At 43.6% G+C, this 22,189-nt stretch overlaps 1 protein-coding gene across 6 annotated transcripts in view; it reads right to left on the bottom strand.

Annotated features, from left to right (window-relative positions):
• Nucleotides 1-81: 81 nt before the first annotated feature.
• The window catches only part of LOC106576565 (tumor protein 63), a 175,068-nt gene continuing 152,960 nt past the window's right edge, over nt 82-22,189 (bottom strand). For 2 of the 6 annotated variants that reach the window (XM_045687990.1, XM_045687995.1), the window contains 8 exons: nt 21,741-21,850; nt 20,748-20,884; nt 18,881-18,963; nt 18,267-18,391; nt 8,111-8,319; nt 5,371-5,515; nt 4,733-4,826; nt 82-4,325 (listed from right to left, as the gene is read on the bottom strand). In XM_045687990.1, coding sequence (XP_045543946.1) covers nt 4,029-4,325; nt 4,733-4,826; nt 5,371-5,515; nt 8,111-8,319; nt 18,267-18,391; nt 18,881-18,963; nt 20,748-20,884; nt 21,741-21,850 — 1,200 coding nt within the window. In that variant the 3' untranslated portion in view covers nt 82-4,028. The remainder of the gene's footprint in view (nt 4,326-4,732; nt 4,827-5,370; nt 5,516-8,110; nt 8,320-18,266; nt 18,392-18,880; nt 18,964-20,747; nt 20,885-21,740; nt 21,851-22,189) is intronic. The other 4 variants (XM_045687993.1, XM_045687992.1, XM_045687994.1 and 1 more) reach the window with 4 other exon arrangements.

Below are 22,189 nucleotides of genomic sequence, written 5' to 3'. Positions count from 1 at the left end.
GTTTTTTTTTTGTCCTTTTCTTCTTTTCTGTTTAGTGATTGTTGACACTATAAATGTGATCTGTACAAACTCCCAACAACATTTGATAACTAGGCAGTATTTTTATTTTTTGGTTTATATCAAAATAAGTACATTGCAATATATTTACAAGACATTGTAGAAAAATAAGGAACAGCCGATTTTAGATGGTACTAGTTTCTGCTTTCAATGTTCTTGACGACAACGACAACAAACTAGGGTCATGTTTCTCTAACATCTCAATGATGTACCATTTTATAGAACTGTGTTTTATGGCAACATTCCCCTGACCGTGTGTAGTATTACAACAATGACAACAATGACTTGTGAGAGGACCAGATTTATTCATTTTAATGAATACAAATAAACCTAATTCCTTTTACTGTTCTGGCTTTTAACCACAAAACTTATTCAGAAAATACTTACTGTTTTTAGTCAATTACCCTTTTTGGGAAAATACTTAGCATGTAGAAAATAACTGTGTGTGTGTGTGTGTACACAATGATCTCAATAGGTTTGGCCATTTATCAAGTTAAACCGTAACAATAATAATAACGTTTAGAAAATGTGGTTCCAAAAAAAAAAAAAAAATCCATCAATATTACAACAGTCTCTAGCATCATCTGCAATAGAGAAATATTGGCCAGAAATGTTCTCAACAGACTGTACACCAGGTTACATATAGGAGGCAGAACAAGCAGGCAATGCATGTGTTCCAAATGGTGCCATGTTCCCTATATACTGCACTACTTTTAACCAGGGCTGGCCCCCTATTCCCTATAGAGTGCACTACTTCTGACCAGGGCTGGCTCCCTATTCCCTATATAGTGCACTACCTTTGCCCAGAACCCCCTGGTCGAGTAGTGCGTAGGGTGCCATTTGGGGCACGAACAATACGAAAGGCGTACACGTCACAATCAGTCACGTTTATTGATACCGCCGTCACGATCAGTCACGTTTATTGATACCGCCGTCACGATCAGTCACGTTTATTGATATCACAATCAGTCACGTTTATTGATGTCACAATCAGTCACGTTTATTGATGTCACAATCAGTCACGTTTATTGATACCGCCGTCACGATCAGTCACGTTTATTGATACCGCCGTCACGATCAGTCACGTTTATTGATACCACGATCAGTCACGTTTATTGATACCACGATCAGTCACGTTTATTGATACCACGATCAGTCACGTTTATTGATACCGCCGTCACGATCAGTCACGTTTATTGATACCGCCGTCACGTTTATTGATACCGCCGTCACGATCAGTCACGTTTATTGATACCGCCGTCACGTTTATTGATACCACCGTCACAATCAGTCACGTTTATTGATACCACCGTCACGTTTATTGATACCACCGTCACAATCAGTCACGTTTATTGATACCACCGTCACGTTTATTGATACCACCTTCACAATCAGTCACGTTTATTGATACCACCGTCACGTTTATTGATACCACCGTCACAATCAGTCACATTTATTGATATCACAATCAGTCACGTTTATTGATACCACAATCAGTCACGTTTATTGATACCACAATCAGTCACGTTTATTGATACCACAATCAGTCACGTTTATTGATACCACAATCAGTCACGTTTATTGATACCACCGTCACAATCAGTCACGTTTATTGATACCACCGTCACGTTTATTGATACCACCGTCACAATCAGTCACGTTTATTGATACCACCGTCACGTTTATTGATACCACTGTCACAATCCGTCACGTGTATTGATACCACGTCACAATCCGTCACGTTTATTGATACCACCGTCACAATCAGTCACGTTTATTGATACCACCGTCACAATCAGTCACGTTTATTGATACCACCGTCACAATCAGTCACGTTTATTGATACCACCGTCACAATCAGTCACGTTTATTGATACCACCGTCACAATCAGTCACGTTTATTGATACCACCGTCACAATCAGTCACGTTTATTGATATCACAATCAGTCACGTTTATTGATACCACAATCAGTCACGTTTATTGATACCACAATCAGTCACGTTTATTGATACCACAATCAGTCACGTTTATTGATACCACAATCAGTCACGTTTATTGATACCACAATCAGTCACGTTTATTGATACCACAATCAGTCACGTTTATTGATACCACAATCAGTCACGTTTATTGATACCACCGTCACAATCAGTCACGTTTATTGATGTCACAATCAGTCACGTTTATTGATGTCACAATCAGTCACGTTTATTGATGTCACAATCAGTCACGTTTATTGATACCGCCGTCACAATCAGTCACGTTTATTGATACCGCCGTCACAACATCAAGGTCTATGAGCATATTGAGTTTCTTGTTCGTTTCAGTTACTGAGTAATCACTAACGTAAATACTTCAGGTACAACGGTTTGTGTGATGATGATGCATTGTTCTCGTTCACGTAGAAATACATTAGGTACTTATAAACACGATGGCTAAACACTAGGGTTAACATTCCCAGGTTTCCTGAACATCTCGGAGGGAGGAGGTTTAACACGGGCACGGTAGAAACAGCATGTTATTAACACTTCTCTCTGACAGGAAGTCAAAAATATGTATCTTGAAGTGTATACAATCAGGTCAAAACAGTGTTGTGAATTAAAAGAAAATAACAGGCAGCCATAACAGTCCGGTATTGAGCAGCAGAGACTGGGATTCAACCCAACGTGTTGTATAGAGCAGCATAGTACACTTGGACTTTTAAAAAGTTCTTTAAGGTTGTCACTAGTTACCACAGCCACAAAGTCAAAACGGATATAGTCCCGTGTGGCTCAGTTGGTAGAGCATGGTGTTTGCAACGCCAGAGTTGTGGGTTCGATTCCCACGGGGGACCAGTACGGAAGACAAAAAAAATTATGAATTCACTACTGTAAGTCGCTCTGGATAAGAGCGTCTGCTATAAATGACTAAAATGTAAATGGATATATCGTGAAAGTTCATGAAAACAAAAAATGTGATTTTTAGTCTTTAAGGTTAGGCATAATATCAGCAGTGGGGGGTTTAGGTTTAAAATCAGATTTTAAGAAGATAAATGATAGAAATAAGCAATGGTTTCGCCATAATTCTGATTTGGTAACTAGTGATGACCGTAATTGATGCTTCAGCAGGCGTTAATAAAAGGACTCCATTTTGTCATGTATTTAGCGGCGTTTGGTGCGGTACCAATATGGCCAATAGATGCCGCCACTCGCCTGTTTTAAATGTGAGGAGTCTTCTTAGCTTGGCTCACGCTAACCCCTATGGCAGCTGAGAGAAGTTTACCAAGTGAGTCAACGGCGAAACACTGACATAAATACATGTCTTAACGTCAGGGAAAAAAATCTTGTCTGTCTAATGTCCTGTTCTATAACGCGCCTTGGATTGAATCTCAGCCAAAAACAACAACAAAACCCCCCCCCAAAAAAAGTTCTCTCAAGTCATGCTTTAACATTGGAATGGATAATAAACACTATAAAACAATATCAAAGCAATCACAAAAGCATTTCTTAAGTGCTTTGTCTCCAAGAAATTTGATTTAAAAAATAAAGAATATAGCTGTTTTCTCTCATCTAGCTGGCAGCTAATGAAGGCTTAATAACAACAACAAAAAAATAAGTGCATTTTTATTTGCATAGTATTTTGCTGTTTAGGATATCTGAGCTTAGAACGTTAAAGCAGAGATGTCCTAGTTCTGTACTGTGATAGGAGAGTGGGTTGGTCAACAAGGTGTATATGACATATGAAGAGGGGACAAAGCCAGGGGCTTCAATTCAAGGTGCATTGCTGAGAAGAGCACTGCACTCTACTTTTTTAAAAAGCTAATATATATGCTTGAGCTGACATCCACAGCGTTTTGTAAAAGCGACTCTCTGTGAACGTCAGGGAAATGACCTTTTACAGACCCATTGTTGCAGTGCGCTTTTCTTTTTTAAAATCTTTTTCTTTCCCGACAACTCGACTTAGATTGAAATTCCGGCCAGAGTTGTGTCTCTATTCACCCTCCTCTTTGATGCGCTGCTGTTTGTTGCGTCGGGAGTCCAGGTCGAAAGAGAAGTCGGACCAGTCGTCACGCGGAGGGAAGGAGATGGTCTGGCGCAGGGTGAAACGCACGGCGTCGATGACCCGCTCGCCGCGGGCCTCGGAGGACCCTACGCTGACGGTGGAGGCCCCGCTGGAGGTACGCAGGATGTGGGGAGGAGGGGAGAACTCCATGCTTTGCCGGTGCTCCATGATACCCTTCCAGATGACGTGCTGGAACTCCTGCGGGATCTTCAGCCGGGACAGGTCCTGTGGACAGGGATGACATCACACACTGGGGGTTAGTCTCTTTTAGTCTTCTGTTTCTCTCTGTCTCTGTCTCTCTCTGTCTCTGTTTCTATCTGTCTCTGTCTCTCTCTGTCTCTTGTGTCTCTCTCTGTCTCTGTGTCTCTCTCTGTCTCTGTGTCTCTCTCTGTCTCTCTCTCAGGCTAGAGAGAGAGAAACGTCAAGACAGCACGACAACTCACTCTGCACTGATAGTTAATGGCAACTCTTGACATGTGTTACAATAATACCATCTGTCAGAAGACAATAAAAAATGGACAAGACGCCTTCAGATAGAAATACATGAAGGTTCAGGCCCTTTTGAAGCCACCCAACCCTTCCCTCTGAGTCTATCCATGCAGATGTGGTGCGTGCGACAGGCAAGGCCTCACCTCCAAGTTATAGTTCTCGATCTGGTAGATGTTGGTCAGACCCTGTGCTGTGAAGTAGTCCAGGCAGGCTGCGCAGCCCAGTCGCAGAAGAAAGCTGCAACAGGACAGGGGAGAAGGGAACAGTTTAGTAGTGAAAAGAGTACCTCGGCATTCTTGTAATAACTGTGTTATATCTAGTAAGTGAAGACAAAGGCCAAGAGTAGAGAGATTTCTGTCAAGAATGGCAAAGAGTAGAGAGATTTCTGTCAAGAATGGCAAAGAGTAGAAAGATTCAACAATGACCAACAGTAGAGAGATTTCTGTCGGTTGCGGGCACTAAAAAGGGTGAACCCTGTACAGCGGTTCAGTTTTAAATAAACTATCGCTAGGAGACGCTACAGAGCCGTGTTGCAATTGTTCTGTCAATATTGCAGCTCGTCTTAACTTTATTAGTGCCCACAACTGTCCAGAAGCATCAACAGATGTATGGTTATCAGTGGTGGCTGGTGCCACTTTAAATCGGAGGACGGGCTCATAGTAATGGCTGGAATGAATGGAATAGCATCAAACAGAGATACTATAAGTCATTACAATCCAGTCATTACTATGAGCCCGTCCTTCCTTCACCAGCCTCCACTGCTGGTTGTTTAGCTAGGTACCTGGAGATGCTGCTGTCCATAGGGTAGGGTGGCGGGGGTGTACAGTGGGAGCTGGGCACCATGGGTAACTGGGGCTGCAGGACGTGTGTGGGGCTCATGGTCGACATGTCAGCGTTCATAGCCATGTGTCCCATCATCGGAGTCACTACAGAATCAAACAGACTGCTGTGAGTGACTCTTCAAAGGGCAATTTGACGTTTAAAAAAATAATATTAATAATTCTCAAATTCATTATCTCCAGCACCATTACCGGTGTTTACATATTATGTAGATTAAGACAAGCTGCAGTGAGCATCACTAGAGAATCAATCTTCTGTGAACAGTACTCTTTAAAGCTACAATCTATCATTTGTTTTTTCAACGCTGGACAAATGTACGAACTCTTTTGATGTTCAATGAGATAGTGTGGGGGCGTCTCAACAGAGTGGTTCCTCAACGTTAGAGAAAATAACAACACAAAGCAACGATACATGAGGTGAAGGAAAAGAGGGGAACGTGCTCAATTTAAAAGGGTCCAACTCCACCCCTTTTCAACCAATTAGTTTTCATTATCTTCGGCACAATGCCAGTGCCAATACATATGCGAAAACGGCGCAATGTTTATCCAATGGCATCGTCACGGTGACGTGGGGAGCATGGAAAATGCCCTACATCTGGCTAGAAAGTCGTTGCAGGTTTTAGGAAAAAAAATCTGTTTTTCTTCCTTTTAATTCTACCCTGTGATGTCAAAAGCTAAGTTTCCTCCCAATTGGCGACATATTTTCACGTGAATATTCTAATATCAGCATAAAAACGATTAGCATTTTCCCACCAGAGATGTTTCCATCAAATTGACATGTCGCAGATAAAAAAAACTGTGCATGATGAAGTAGTGTACATACAAATACCTATTACAGTTAAATTTCCCCGAATACCGAATAAAAAAGTTAGTTAAATGTGTTTCCATCACATTTTCAACTCTACTGAGGGTTGTGTAAAAAATAAAACATGTACAGACTCTTGTTTTGGCATGTTCGGCTCTAGCCAAAAGCTCAGATATACATTTTAGTCATTTAGCAGATGCTCTTATCCAGAGCGACTTACAGTAGTGAATGCATAAATTTCATACATTATTATTATTTTTTTTGTATATACAAGGCTACATCATGGGATTATCATGGACAAAAGAGCGAGAGCTAATTTTAAATATGTCAAACGGCAGCCAAGCATCGATCATCGTGTCACCAGAATAAGACCCTGGATATTTATTTGGAAAGGAGCATGAAGCTCGTCACCGTGCAGTTTCGCCACCCTGTGAAGTTGATCATGTAGCCTAATAAACTGGTGTTTTTCCCTGAGTCGCAGCATCATAGCCGATCACGTGACGATGGATATTAAATCAATATTTTGACAATAAACACGTTTCCACCGCCATTTAATTTTTACTGACTCTAAAGATCCCAACTCGTTTTGGTTTTTGTTCGACATTTGGAAAGTTGACCCGACAAATTTGCTCAGGACTGTCTGACTTAAAAAAAATAAAAAATGATCCTGCATGTACTTTACGCACATAGAAAGGTTGGATGGAGACCTGGTTAATGAGAAGCAGATCACAGATGTAGACACTAGTATTGTGTTGGTGATGTGGCAGAATTTCCCTTTAACCATCGACCCTCTTATGTAAAAACAGTGAAAGGGTGCTTGAACTTGAAGCCAACCGTTGGAACAGGACCTGCAGGCCCCTAGAGAGGAGTGGAGGAACAGGGAGGAATAGGGCCTGCAGGCCTCCAGAGAGGAGTGGAGGAACGGGGAGGAATAGGGCCTGCAGACCCCCAGAGAGGAGTGGAGGAACAGGGAGGAATAAGGCCTGCAGGCCTCCAGAGAGGAGTGGAGGAACGGGGAGGAATAGGGCCTGCAGACCTCCAGAGAGGAGTGGAGGAATAGGGCCTGCAGGCCTCCAGAGAGGAGTGGAGGAATAGGGCCTGCAGGCCTCCAGAGAGGAGTGGAGGAACAGGGAGGAATAGGGCCTGCAAGCCCCCAGAGAGGAGTGGAGGAACAGGGAGGAACAGGACCTGCAGGCCCCCAGAGAGGAGTGGAGGAACAGGGAGGAACAGGACCTGCAGGCCCCCAGAGAGGAGTGGAGGAACAGGACCTGCAGGCCCCCAGAGAGGAGTGGAGGAACAGGGAGGAATAGGGCCTGCAGGCCTCCAGAGAGGAGTGGAGGAACAGGGAGGAATAGGGCCTGCAGGCCTCCAGAGAGGAGTGGAGGAACAGGGAGGAATAGGGCCTGCAGGCCCCCAGAGAGGAGTGGAGGAACGGGGAGGAATAGGGCCTGCAGGCCTCCAGAGTGGAGTGGAGGAACAGGGAGGAATAGGGCCTGCAGGCCCCCAGAGAGGAGTGGAGGAACAGGGAGGAACAGGGCCTGCAGGCCCCCAGAGAGATCCAGGAGTATGTACTCTGGAGTGGAGGAACAGGGTCCCACAGGGATCACATTCACCTATGGGAGGAAGCGTTCTGACAGAGGCCCCTACACACCTCTCTCAGCGCCCCGCGTGCCCAGACAGGTACCGCTACCCTGCCTGTCCCGCCTGACGCGTGTCACATGATCGACCCAAAGGGGACGTGGTGGTGGAGTTAGGAGACTGGGCCAGTGGAGGTACGACAGGGAGAAAAACAAATGGGGGGGGGGGGATCGGACTGGGACCTAGCCAGATAGACTAGGGAAAATCTCTCATCATACAAAAGTGTAAGGCACACTTACTGTCAGTCAGGCCTTGGGGCATGGAGGAAGGCGTGAGTATGTTGCGTTGCTGGGGGTTGATGAGCTGGCTGACGGACGGGAGCTTGTTGACCTTGCCGTGTGGGTGAGGAGGGGAGCTGGACCCGTACTGGGGCTGGGGGGCCATGGCGCTCCTGGGGCAGGAGAGAGGAGGGTACAGGCCATTACTCTCATCCCCCCAGAGATCCCATCTTTAACGACAAAGGGGCCACATGGCTGTTAGTTACACAGTTGGACTCAACAACATTTCATTTGAACTGTTCAGTATGATAAACAGACTGTGGTATATACTTGCTTTCTCTCTACCCTGTTTCTTGAGCTGTGTTTAATAAAGACCATATGTGACTAAGAAATTGTTCCGATCATTTTTTTATAGAACTTTGTCATATAGCATATAGTACTGAGGATAACTTTAATTTATCTGAAACTTTACTGGAAATGATAATGCAAGTACAAACATTAAACATATCTCAATCAATATACTAGGTGTTATCTATCAGAGTACATACTGTATCTTAATCAATATACTGTAGGTGTTACCCATCAGAGTACATACTGTATCTCAATCAATATACTGTAGGTGTTATCTATCAGAGTACATACTGTATCTTAATCAATATACTGGGTGTTATCTATCAGAGTACATACTGTATCTCAATCAATATACTAGGTGTTACCCATCAGAGTACATACTGTATCTTAATCAATATACTAGGTGTTACCTATCAGAGTACATATTGTATCTTAATCAATATACTAGGTGTTACCCATCAGAGTACATACTGTAGGTGTTATCTATCAGAGTACATACTGTATCTTAATCAATATACTAGGTGTTACCCATCATTTCTCAATCAGTTTCTGTGTTGTGGATAATGATTGGCTGGGATACACAGCAGCTTCGACTGAGGTTCCTTGTTTGTGTTAAATTAATAAGCAAATAAAGAAATGGGTGGAACGATGGATTTGCTAGTGCCCAGCGATTACCCGAAGTGTAGGTTATATTACATTTTTAAATAACTAATTAACCAACATAGGTTCAATGTATTGAATAGTAGTAGTGCTGAGATATTAGAGCTGAGAGAGTAGTGCTGAGATATTAGAGCTGAGATAGTAGTGCTGAGATAGTAGAGCCTACTATCCCGGCACTAATCCCTCTGCACTACTATCTCAGCACTACTATCTCAGCACTACTATGTCAGCACTAATTCCTCGGCACTACGAGCAGCATGAGAGGAAAAGCACAAAAGAAGGAAAGTCAAAGCAGAAGACATGTATTTATTCTGACAGACCAAAGAATCACAACAACAATCTGTTTCAAACAGAACGGTCACAAAAGCATTTCTCCATAGAATCTGCGCCTTCTACATAAATGCATACACTATACATCATACATTAGGCATTTTCTCTCTACTTTTAATAAACATTTCTTTCAGAAAATTCACAAGATCTAAAACAAACAAACAAACCAACTGTCCCGCAGTGACGTTGAAAAACATGACCAGCATGATCAAAGTTATCTTCATAAAAATATCTCTCCCTGTAAGAAAAATCTCCGTCCCAAATGGCACCCTATTCCCTTTATAGTGCACTACTATTGACTGGGGAGAAATGAGTAGTGCACAATATAGAGAATATGGTGCCATTTGTGCACCCTTAGATTTGAGTCCAGCTCCAATGACAGAGAGAAAGCTTTGAGAGCTCAAAGACAACCTAGGTTTCTGACCAGCTCCAGTCCTTCAGTCTAACACGCTGACTACACCGGTCTACGATTAAAATATCAAAACCAACTGTGAACCAACTCATTTCGGGGCAGGTTGAAAACTAACATGAAACATTCATGGACATTTAGCTAGTTAGCTGTGTTGCACGCAACTTGGCCGGTGAGGTTTGGGTGTTGGCCATAGCTGACTGCAATACAAGTGGACTGTGTCCCTGTCCATAACTCAATGAATAACTTCTATTTGTGACTCGTTTCAGGAAACTAGGTATATGTCACGCGTCAATACTTCACAGGAGAGCCATTTGAACGTAAACGTTTACATTTTTATAAAAATGCACACATGCCTTCTGGCGCACATGCCTTCTGGAATATGTGAACTTTCATGTACCTTAATAACAACCTTGTATGCCATCTGTAAATATGAATAAAATTGTTAAATTACGAGCCTAGTTGGTTTAGCCACAGGAAAAGCCAGCAACCTTCCCACTAGCTATGATTGGCTGAGATAATGAGTGGGCTGGACATGAGATGAGTTTGCATTGGTCTGCCATGTAGCACGCTTCTGTCTATAACATGAGCTGCTCAGTATGTGTAGGTAATTCTTTCTAATGTGGCTTTTTTGAAAAATATCACGTAAGTGTTGCTCTCCACTTTCTGGACGACCAGTGGAAATCAGTGGAATTAGAGTATTATAGGATTCTGACGTTTGATTTGCAAATATGCAGACGGAGTCAAAAAGAGAACAGACAATGCTGTTGTATAAAACACCTGTCTCTCCGGATTACATCTTCAAACTAAAGGGCAACCATGTTATCCGTGGCGGAGCGGGAGAAGCGTCCATCCATGTATACGGGTAAGAGAGTCTAGCTAGCTAAATTTTCAGATATGTTCTAATTTTGTCAGAAATTAGTTTTCATTTTAAGTTAGTGTATTGTTAGCTAGCTAGCTAACGGTACATGTATGATCTGTGTAGTAACATTATTTGTATCTCAGAGTTATTTGCATTGCTATTTATAGCCTAATGTTAGCTAGCTAACATTGAACCTGGTTGGTTAGCTACCTGTAGATTCATGCAGGGTAGTAACGTTATGAGTTGAGATTATGGTTCAGTGTTTAGCTAGCTATCTAAACAAAAGACTCCACTATGCAAGTAACAATTTAAATAGAATGTTTGATGTCACTGCGGCAACTGTCGATAGACGTAGCTGGCAAATTCGCTCTGGCTAACTACTCCGATTTCAGAGCACTCTTGTCTGAGTGCTCCAAAGCGCAGGATAACTAACGAATTTACGAACGCTCAACACCTGTTGAATATGGCCATTGTCGGTAAACGGTGGCAAAAAAAGCGTAATTAAATTGTTGCCAGCAGCACAGTTAGTCCCCAACGTCTGGATAACATGAAAACAGCCTAACCAGCTCTGCTAGGGCAAGTAAAATGGTCAGAGTGAGGTGTTCTCTCATTTGTGTCTGGGAATAGCTAGCAAGCTAGCCAACGTTAGCCAGTTATCCTGGGTGCTTGACTGCTGCTGTTAGGTCAGGAATGCTCCGATCAACCCTACTCATTGGCCAGAGCGTCCAGCGTGTGCTCTGAACGTTACGAGAGCGAAATGCTCTGAATTTACGAACAGCCAATCTGACAACGCTCTGAGTTTACAAACGCCCAGAGCACACTCTGGCACTACAAATTAAATGTACGAACACACCTGTAGTATAAACCAGCCTTTAGTCTTGAAATCTATGGTTGCTTAGTACATAGTGTGAATCCTTAAAGAGATGGGTGAGGATAAAGCTTAAGAGGGTGTGAACAATGCTGAATGGGTGTAGACAAAGAACACCTATCTTGTAGGTACCAAAACATTCAAGGGCCATTTTCTCAAAAGTGAGATTACAAGTTTATCAACTTTCAAAGCAGAATTACTTTCCCATTGTTCCTCAACTGTAGTGAATTATATACCATTTTCCAGCTCTGAGTCTCTACTTTTATCCAATGTTTAAAAAAAAAAAAAACAGCATTTCAAATTTTGCTAAATAAGACCGAATCAAGCCGGTTGGTCACATTTTACCATCAGCAAAACACAACCCTAAAAAAACGAAAAGTTATGAATGGGGCTTTGAAAATGATGCACTGTACGTGTAGCATAGTTTCATTCAATGGAACTCTACCTCCCTCTGCTGTTTGAAACTGGTGTTGCCACACATTAGCTACAAAGTAAGCACATTTTTATAATAAAAAAAAATCTGGCATGCAAAAAACACATTATTTTATGATTTAAGATTAGAACATGACAACACCTTTATCAGTAGACCATGGCTGGCATTCAGAGTATTTGTGATAGTAGCCAGCCAGACTAAAGTCATAATATTGTGACGACCCTGGGTTTATAAGCGCGGAAATCGACTCTGCCGCTTGAGCATGCTTTTGCGGCACAGTCGATAGCGCGCCGGACTTCGGGCTTGAAGGTCGAGGGTTCGAGACCTGCTCCCTGCTGTTTCATTACAATATATTGTTTATGATACATGAGTAATGAATATCAGTTTATTTAAATCTGCTTGGAGAATGTGATAGTTTCAACTGAGGCACAACCAGAGAGAGAGAGAGAGAGAGAGAGAGAGAGAGAGACCCAGTCTGATTGTGACTGGGGTGGAGGAGAAAACTGAAGGGAAAAGGAATGTGAGGTTGAGGTGAGGCTCTCAAGAGGTACTGCATCGTCTCCTCTGCTCTGTTGCTAGGGGCTCCAGGAGCTCGGAACGTAGCCAGGCTTTAAGCAGACTGCAGACAGGAACCAGAGAAGAGAAAGAAAGAAGAAATAACACTGTTTGAAGTAGAAGACAGGAACGAGACAATCTCAAACGCTAGTTGTCAATTCATAGAGGGCTCCACTGCACCCTTCAGAAGCCTCTTTTTCGAGTGGGTATCCTATGCGGACTCGCCGCTCTTGGCAGCAAAACCTCTTCACATGAATATTAGCATGTTACTTAGCAACAACAGTCACTACTACGTCGCCCTCAAAGTCAGAATAAATCTTTATAAATGTAATAAATCTGTCATTCATTTCTAAGTTTTTGTATTTCTGATCAAATTTGATCATGAACACAAAAACATTAGCTAGCTAAGCCTGAGACTGTCACTTCATACGAAATGAAATAGAAGCTAACCAACCTGTTAGTGCAACACTAAAATGCAATGCTCATTCCATAAGCTAGCTAGCTAGTCAGCTAGCTACTTAGTAACTTTATTTGATCATAATGAACAGGTTTAAATGAAGCAGCAAGTTGTCAAACTATCGAAGAATAAGTGACAAGCTACACGCTGATGATCAGTACCCAGCATCCTTAGCTAGGATGCCCGTACACTGAGTTCATAAAACGCTTCCCATAACAGGATGTGAATCCAATATTCCCAAGATGTCCTGAAACTTCCTACGAATTTCGGGACGATGTAGGAACATGAAACTCAAATTGTGTAGTGGGAAGCAAGATTTAGCCTAGTGATTTATTTTTTTTTCCATATAAAAAAAAATACCCCCAAAAAATTTGAATAGCAATATAATGCCTTCAGGAAGTATTCACACCACTTGACTTTTTCCACTTTTGTGGATTTTGCAACATTTGCCCATTTTATTATTTTCACAATTCTTCAAGCTCTGTCAAATTGGTTGTTGATCATTGCTAGACAACCATTTTCAGGTCTTGCTATAGATTTTCAAGGAGATTTATGTCAAAACTGTAACTTGGACACTCAGGAACATTCACGGTTTTCTTGGTAAGCAACTCCAATGAAGATTTGGCCTTGTGTTTTAGGTTAATGTCCTGCTGACAGTTGAGTTCGTGTCTGGTGGAAAGCAGACTGAACCAGGTTTTCCTCGAGGATTTTGCCTGTGCTTAGATCCATTTAAGTTTTTTTTTTATCCTGAAAAACTCCCCAGTCCTTAACGATTACAAGCATAATCATAACATGATGCAGCCACCACTATACTTGAAAATATGGAGAGTGGTAATCAGAAATGTATTGGATTTACCCCAAACATAACACTTTGTATTCAGGACAAAAAGTTAATTGCTTTAAAAAAAAAATTGCAGTTTAGTGCATTGTTGCAATAGGGACCCTTTGCATTGGAAAACCTCCCTGGTCTTTGTGGTTGAATCTTTGTTTGAAATTCACTGCTCAACTGATGTGTGAGGGTACAGAGATCAGTTAGTCATTAAATAAATCATGATCAAAACTACAATTGCATACAAAGTGAGTCCATGCAAGTTATGTGACTTGTTAAAGCACATGTTTTACTCCTGAACTTATTTAGGCTTGCCATAACAAAGGGGTTGAATACTTATTGACTCAAAACATATAATCTTTTCATTTTTTCTTGTTGTTGTTAAAATGTCTACAAACGTAATTTAACTTTGACATTACAGAGTATAGAGTGTAGGCCAGTGATAAGACACCTTAATTGAATCCATTTTGAATTCAGGCTGTAACACAACACGAGGAAAAAATCAAGGGTGTAAGTAATCAATATAGAAACAGATCAGTAGGACTTCTTAGATAGAGATCTATCTCAATGTAGGGTAGTATAGTGTAGGGTAGTATAGTGTAGGATCGGGTTGTATAGTTTAGGATAGTGTAGGGTAGTGCAGTATAATGTAGGGTAGTTTGTAAGTCGCTCTGGATAAGAGCGTCTGCTAAATGACTTAAATGTAAATGTATAGTATAGGGTAGCATAGTATAGGGTAGCATAGTATAGGGTAGTATATTATAGGGTAGTGTAGTAATAGTATAGGGTACTGTAATGTTGCATAGTTTAGGGTAGTGTAGTATAGGGTAGTATAGTATAGGGTAGTGTAGGGTAGCATAGTGTAGTATATTGTAGGGTAGTATAGTGTAGGATAGGGTTGTTTAGGATAGTGTAGGGTAGAATAGTGTAGTATAATGTAGGGTAGTATAGTATAGGGTAGAATAGTATAGGGTAGTATATTATAGGGTAGGGTAGGGTCGCCTAGTGTGAGGTAGGGTAGTGTGGGGTAGAGGGTGGTATAGTGTAGTGTTGCGTAGTATAGGGTAGTATTGAATAGGGTAGAATAGTGTAGGATAGTTTAGGATAATGTAGGGTAGTATAGTGTAGCATAGTACAGTGTAGGGTAGTATAATGTAGCATAGTATAGTGTAGGGTAGGCTAGTGTAGTATAATGTAGCATAGTATAGTGTAGGGTAGAATAGTGTAGTATAGGGTAGTATAGCATAGGGTGGTGTAGTATAGGCTGGTGTAGAATAGGGTAGTACAGTATAGGGTAGTGTAGTATAGTGCAGGCTGGGTTAGGGTAGAATAGGGTAGGGTAGTATAGGGTATGGTGTAGGGTAGTATGGTGTAGGGTAGTATATAGGGTAGTGTAGGGTAGTGTAGGGTAGTATAGGGTAGTGTAGGGTATGGTAGGGTAGTGTAGGGTATGGTAGGGTGGTGTAGGGTAGTATAGGGTATTATAGTGTAGGGTATGGTAGGGTGGTGTAGGGTATTGTAGGGTAGTATAGGGTAGTATAGGGTAGGGTATGGTGGTGTAGGGTAGTATAGTGTAGGGTATGGTTGGGTGGTGTAGACTGTTGAACTGAAATTGTTTATTGAATCTCTAGAATATCGGGAGACTCTCGATTTGTCGTGATGCGAGTTTAAAAAGAGAGGGAAAAAAAGAAAAGCAATTCCTGAAAGGTTTGGCAGTAGGTTTTATTCCGTCATGAATTAACCCTACTCGGGTTAGCAAGAATACAGGTGAAAGGTCATGGAGATGAATTTTAAACAACAACAGCATGCAGAGAAGACGGGTAATGTAGTAAGAGAATAGCCGTCTCCAGCCGTGAGCCAGTTCCATACTGACAGACATCCGTCTGCTGAGCTGAACACCAGGAATATCAGTGGTACACAATTTGTTGCGTTTGTAAAAACGTTTAAAGTATCATCAAATAGTGTAATAGATCTAGACCAGGGGTGTCAAACTAACTTCGCCCCCCCCACCCCCGTATTCGGGTCTTCGAAGAGGTCGGGAGGGCCGTACTGAAAATCGTGTTATAGTTCCTCACCGTCAACATTTTGCAAAAACATAGTCCTTTTTTCTGTTGATTTTTGGACAGAGGATTATTTTCGATACTCCATGACTTGTCTAGCTTTAGTTTCTGTGAGCTGCACACCGTCAAGAAACAGTATAAATGTAGGTTGGCTTTCAGCACTACACAGTTTCTATTTGGTTTAAGTCATTTTAAAGTGTATTAAAATAAATATATATATATATATATATATATAGGCCGTATGTTTTACACCTCTGGTCTAGATAATACTGTTCTGTTGATATGAAAGAAAAACCTTGAGAGCCAATATTGCAGCATGTAAAACCAATGGGTCCTGCTTTGACCAAAAGCTCACCCCTCCAGTCCCTGTCATTACCTGCTGCACTGCCACATCCAGCCACATCGGGGAGGGGGGGGGGGCAGAGGGCAGTGTGACAGAAACCAAACTGACTACAACTAAAAATGTATTTAAAAAAAAATAATTTTAAAGCAGGATTTAAAAAAACCTCCAATGTAAGCATTGTGACTTCACTGTGTCAGAAGGTCTGCACGTTTTCTAAATGAGAAACAATAGCATAAGCAATAATTATCACAGTGCATGAAAGCAGCAGGTTATTTTAAAACTATAATTTACAGATAACTATCTTTCTCTCCCCAGCCTTAGCTGAATGGGCCGATGGAGGGCAGAGCTTGTTTCTTAAAGTATGAATCAACTCAAGCCAATGACTGGGACTGATTGGGATTTGGAAACGGCTCTTGTTGTGCAAACCTGTCAGTAGCCCTTAAAGGGGTTTCCATCAGTCTCTAGATGTTTCATCTAGTCTATCTGACATAATATATAACCTAATTACAGGGTAACTACACCACGAAACTAGGTTCACCCTCTGAGGTACACATGCAGCATGCAGACATCTCTGATGAATAGCTGATCCATCTCAACAGCTATTGTCTCGGGTCAAAACACTCTTCTCTCTCAGATGATATGGTTATCGTTGTGTTGTGTTCACTGGGCTAAAAGAACTCAAGCATCATTTACTTGACCGGTTCACGACCGGTTACCAATGTAACACAACCATCACTTTTCAATAACATGCAACCAAACAGCGATCATGCTCAGTCAATGTCGTGTTGAATCCCCCCAAAAAACTAAAACAAAAAACATCTAAAACAACTTCTCACATGGACCATCTCCACTGTCAGCTTTCTTTACGTGCTACAATACAGTCCTTATTTAAATCCAAACAATCTCCAAAAGCAAGTCAAGTAGTTAAGTTAAAATGTCAAGTGTGAAGCGTGCAGAAAAAGTGTAGAGACAAAAACAAAGAACCAGACTATGAAGCAATAAGGAGGGTGGGCCTTGCAGGCTGCAGGCCTCTCTATAACCATGTGGGGCCTAGGGCTTTTTCTCAATTAATCTTTCCTTGATTCCTTGCATCCTGTCTCCTTGCCTCCTTCTCAAAACAAAGAATTTGGAGAAGAAGAGGAGAGACTTTGGAGAGAGGATGCAATTAATCAATCTAAAGACAAATTGAGATAGAGCTTACCTCAGTTTGGTTCAGGGGAGAAGAGCAGCACTGCTAGCTCCTAGGGGACTCCAGTATGTATGTATGTATGTATGTATGTATGTATGTATGTCTGTCTGTCTGTCTGTCTGTCTGTCTGTCTGTCTGTCTGTCTGTCTGTCTGTCTGTCTGTCTGTCTGTCTGTCTGTCTGTCTGTCTGTCTGTCTGTCTGTCTGTCTGTCTGTCTGTCTGTCTGTCTGTCTGTCTGTCTGTCCTGTCCTGTCCTGTCCTGTCCTGTCCTGTCCTGTCCTGTCCTGTCCTGTCCTGTCCTGTCCTGTCCTGTCCTGTCCTGTCCTGTCCTGTCCTGTCCTGTCCTGTCCTGTCCTGTCCTGTCCTGTCCTGTCCTGTCCTGTCCTGTCCTGTCCTGTCCTGTCCTGTCCTGTCCTGTCCTGTCCTGTCCTGTCCTGTCCTGTCCTGTCCTGTCCTGTCCTGTCCTGTCCTGTCCTGTCCTGTCCTGTCCTGTCCTGTCCTGTCCTGTCCTGTCCTGTCCTGTCCTGTCCTGTCCTGTCCTGTCCTGTCCTGTCCTGTCCTGTCCTGTCCTGTCCTGTCCTGTCCTGTCCTGTCCTGTCCTGTCCTGTCCTGTCCTGTCCTGTCCTGTCCTGTCCTGTCCTGTCCTGTCCTGTCCTGTCCTGTCCTGTCCTGTCCTGTCCTGTCCTGTCCTGTCCTGTCCTGTCCTGTCCTGTCCTGTCCTGTCCTGTCCTGTCCTGTCCTGTCCTGTCCTGTCCTGTCCTGTCCTGTCCTGTCCTGTCCTGTCCTGTCCTGTCCTGTCCTGTCCTGTCCTTATCAGAGAGTTGTACTCACTGTTTCTGCAGGAGGTTCTGCTGCTGCTGCCTGTATGACTCTACAGTGTGCTGAGGCAGAAACTGCATGAGTTCCAGAGACTCTTTGATTTTTACCAAAATCTCATATATTTCACGGCCTTTAATCTATAAAGGGAGAGAGAGAGAGGGTTGGTTAGCAGCTGGGAACATGCCACAAGATTAATATATTGTATTCAATGAGTGTATCAAGGTTGGTTTTGCCAGTATGGACAGAGGACCTTTATTCTGAAGGTCAGACTCTCATTTTGAAACACTCCCCTAATTATTGTTTTTCATTATTACATTTTTAATTTTTTTTTTCATCAAACCTTTTATTTAACTAGGCAAGTCAGTTAAAAACAAATTATTATTTACAATGACGGCCGACCAAAAAAAATACAGGACAAAACACAGTCATGTTTTCTTTCTTCATGTAACCAACGAGACTGTTCTATGCTAATTGGTGTTGTAATTCTATTTCTATAGAACAGACTGTACTAACATCATCATGGGGTCAGTTAATTCCCTGAGGAAAACCCAGATAAAGGAACAGAGGAACATAGATAGACATAAAACTATTATACTATCTATGGTGTGGACAGACTGGACACTTACAGGCAGACAAAACACTTCCTCATCGGTGGATCTTCTTTTCTTGACGGACGACATCTGGATTCCATGGGGGGCCTGGCGGAAGGCTGGAGAGGTGAAGAAAGGGAGGAGAGGAGAGGAGGAAGTAGGGAGGAGAGGAGGATGGAGGGAGGGAGGGAGGAGAGGAGGGAGGACAGGAGGATGAGGGAGGATGGATGGAGGGAGGAGAGGAGGTAGTAGGGAGGAGTGGAGGACATAGGGAACGGAGGACGGAGGGAGGAGAGGAGGGAGGAGAGGAGGACGGAGAGGAGGGGTGGAGGACAGGGAACAGAGGAGGACGGAGAGGAGGGGTGGAAGACAGAGGGAACAGAGGAGGACGGAGAGGAGGGGTGGAGGACAGAGGGAACAGAGGAGGACGGAGAGGAGGGGTGGAGGACAGAGGGAACAGAGGAGGACGGAGAGGAGGGGTGGAGGACAGAGGGAACAGAGGAGGACAGAGAGGAGGGGTGGAGGACAGAGGCCTGGTCAGTACATGTAGCTAACTGGGCCAGTTACACCAGTTGGACATAATATTGGTTAGAACTCTACATCAGCAAGCATATAAGATGGGAAACAAGCACAGGGCAGGAGGAGAGAGACTACAACACAGGAGGATAGAGACTACAACACAGGAGGAGAGAGACTACAGCACAGGGCGGGAGGAGAGAGACTACAGCACAGGGCAGGAGGAGAGAGTCTCCAAACCAGGAGGAGAGAGACTACAACACAGGATGAGAGAGACTACAGCACAGGAGGAGAGAGACTACAGCACAGGAGGAGAGAGACTACAGCACAGGAGGACAGAGACTACAGCACAGAAGGAGAGAGACTACAACACAGGAGGAGAGAGACTACAACACAGGGCAGGAGGACAGAGACTACAACACAGGGCAGGAGGAGAGAGACTACAACACAGGAGGAGAGAGACTACAGCACAGGAGGAGAGAGACTACAACACAGGGCAGGAGGAGAGAGACTACAACACAGGAGGAGAGAGACTACAGCACAGGAGGAGAGAGACTACAACACAGGAGGAGAGAGACTACAACACAGGGCAGGAGGAGAGAGACTACAACACAGGGCAGGAGGAGAGAGACTACAACACAGGGCAGGAGGACAGAGACTACAACACAGGGAGGAGACAGAGACTACAACACAGGGCAGGAGGAGAGAGACTACAGCACAGGAGGAGAGAGACTACAACACAGGGCAGGAGGACAGAGACTACAACACAGGGCAGGAGGAGAGAGACTACAACACAGGGCAGGAGGAGAGAGACTACAACACAGGGCGGAAGGAGAGAGACTCCAACACAGGGCAGGAGGAGAGAGACTACAACACAGGGCAGGAGGAGAGAGACTACAACACAGGGCAGGAGGAGCGAGACTACAGCACAGGAGGAGAGAGACTACAACACAGGGCAGGAGGAGAGAGACTACAACACAGGGTGGAAGGAGGGAGCCTACAGCACAGGGCGGGAGGAGAGAGATAACGGGCACAGGGTGGAAGGAGGGAGCCTACAGCACAGGAGGAGAGAGACTACAACACAGGGCAGGAGGAGAGACTACAACACAGGGTGGAAGGAGGGAGCCTACATCACAGGGTGGGAGGAGAGAGATAACGGGCACAGGGCAGGAGGAGAGAGACTACAACACAGGGCGGGAGGAGAGAGACTACAACACAGGAGGAGAGAGATAACGGGCACAGGAGAACAGAGGCTACAGCACAAGGGCAGGCAGCATGCAGTGGGTGTGTGAGCGAGAAACAGAGAGAGAGAGAGTATAATATGATCACAGCCAGCCAGCCAGTCAGCCAGTCAGTCAGTCCTCCACCAGCTCCCAGCACTACTTACGACGTTTCATACACTCACTGGTCTTTGTTCCGTCAGTAACATGCTGCTTGCGGATGCTGTCCTCGTCCGCCTTGCGGTCCCGACCAGGACACGCACAGATCCTGGCCTCGAAGCAGCGCCGACCCAGCACCTGCCCTCTGCGACGTCGGAGAGACACAGTAACATTTATTTACCATCTATAGGGAGGCCTAACATACCAAATTAGAGCCATGTGGAGAACTATATCATATATTTATTTACACTGAGTGTTCAAAACATTAGGAACACTGTCCTAATTGGTTCAATTCCAGGCTGTATCACAACCGGCCGTGATTGGGAGTCCCATAGGGCGGTGCACAATTTGTCCACATTTTGTCCATGGACGATGGCCCATGTTGACCCCAACGCTTCCCACAGTAGTGTCAAGTTGGCTGGGTGTCCTTTGATGTGGTGGACCATTCTTGATACACATGGGAAACTGTTGAGTGTTAAAAACCCAGCAGCGTTGCAGTTCTTGACACACTCAAACCGGTGTGTCTGGCTCCTACTACCAAACCCCATTCAAAGTTAAATCTCTTGTCTTGCCCATTCACCCTCTGAATGGCACACGTACAAAATCCATGTCTCAATTGTCTCAAGGTTTAAAAATCCTTCTTTAACTTGTCTCCTCCCCTTCATCTACACTGATTGAAGTGGATTTAACAAGTGACATCAATAAGGGATCACAGCTTTCACCTGGATTCAGCTGGTCAGTCTATGGCATGAAAAGAGCAGGTGTCCAAACTCTATATTCTATATGGCTCTGACCATTAGCCTGGCTTCAGATCGGTGTATATTCTATATGGCTCTGATTTGTGCTGCATAGCCATCTGTTTGGCATGACAACACAAACAGACCTGGGTCACTGATAATACACTCTGTTTTCTGTTGTCTTGATGCTTCTCTGTTCTCTGTGCAGATGCTAAAGGACTCTTAAGGGGACAATATAAAGTTGTGTTGGAATGAATGTCTTACTCTCTGGTTTCCAGGGTGACGATGATGAGGATGGGGCGTCGGTTCATTCCTCCCACACAGCTGGAGTTACACATGAAGTTATACAGGATGGTGGTGAACTCTGTTCCCACCTGGAAGAGGACGAGGGGAAGAATAACAACAGCATTTAATGAATAAAAACCTCAGGGGACTTGGAGGAGATATTAACACACAGAGAGGAGATATTAACACACAGAGAGGAGATATTAACACACAGAGAGGAGATATTAACACACAGAGAAGAGATATTAACACACAGAGAGGAGATATTAACACGCAGAGAGGAGATATTAACACGTAGAGAGGAGATATTAACACACAGAGAGGAGATATTAACACACAGAGAGGAGATATTAACACACAGAGAGGAGATATTAACACACAGAGAGGAGATATTAACACAGCGATGTGTTTCACACAGAGAGGAGATA

The sequence above is a fragment of the Salmo salar genome, chromosome ssa10 (assembly GCF_905237065.1).
Source record: "Salmo salar chromosome ssa10, Ssal_v3.1, whole genome shotgun sequence".
In the NCBI taxonomy this organism is placed as follows: Eukaryota; Metazoa; Chordata; class Actinopteri; order Salmoniformes; family Salmonidae; genus Salmo; species Salmo salar.
The sequence above is the reverse complement of the archived record's forward strand: the minus strand, read 5'-3'. Positions and strand labels throughout refer to the sequence as shown.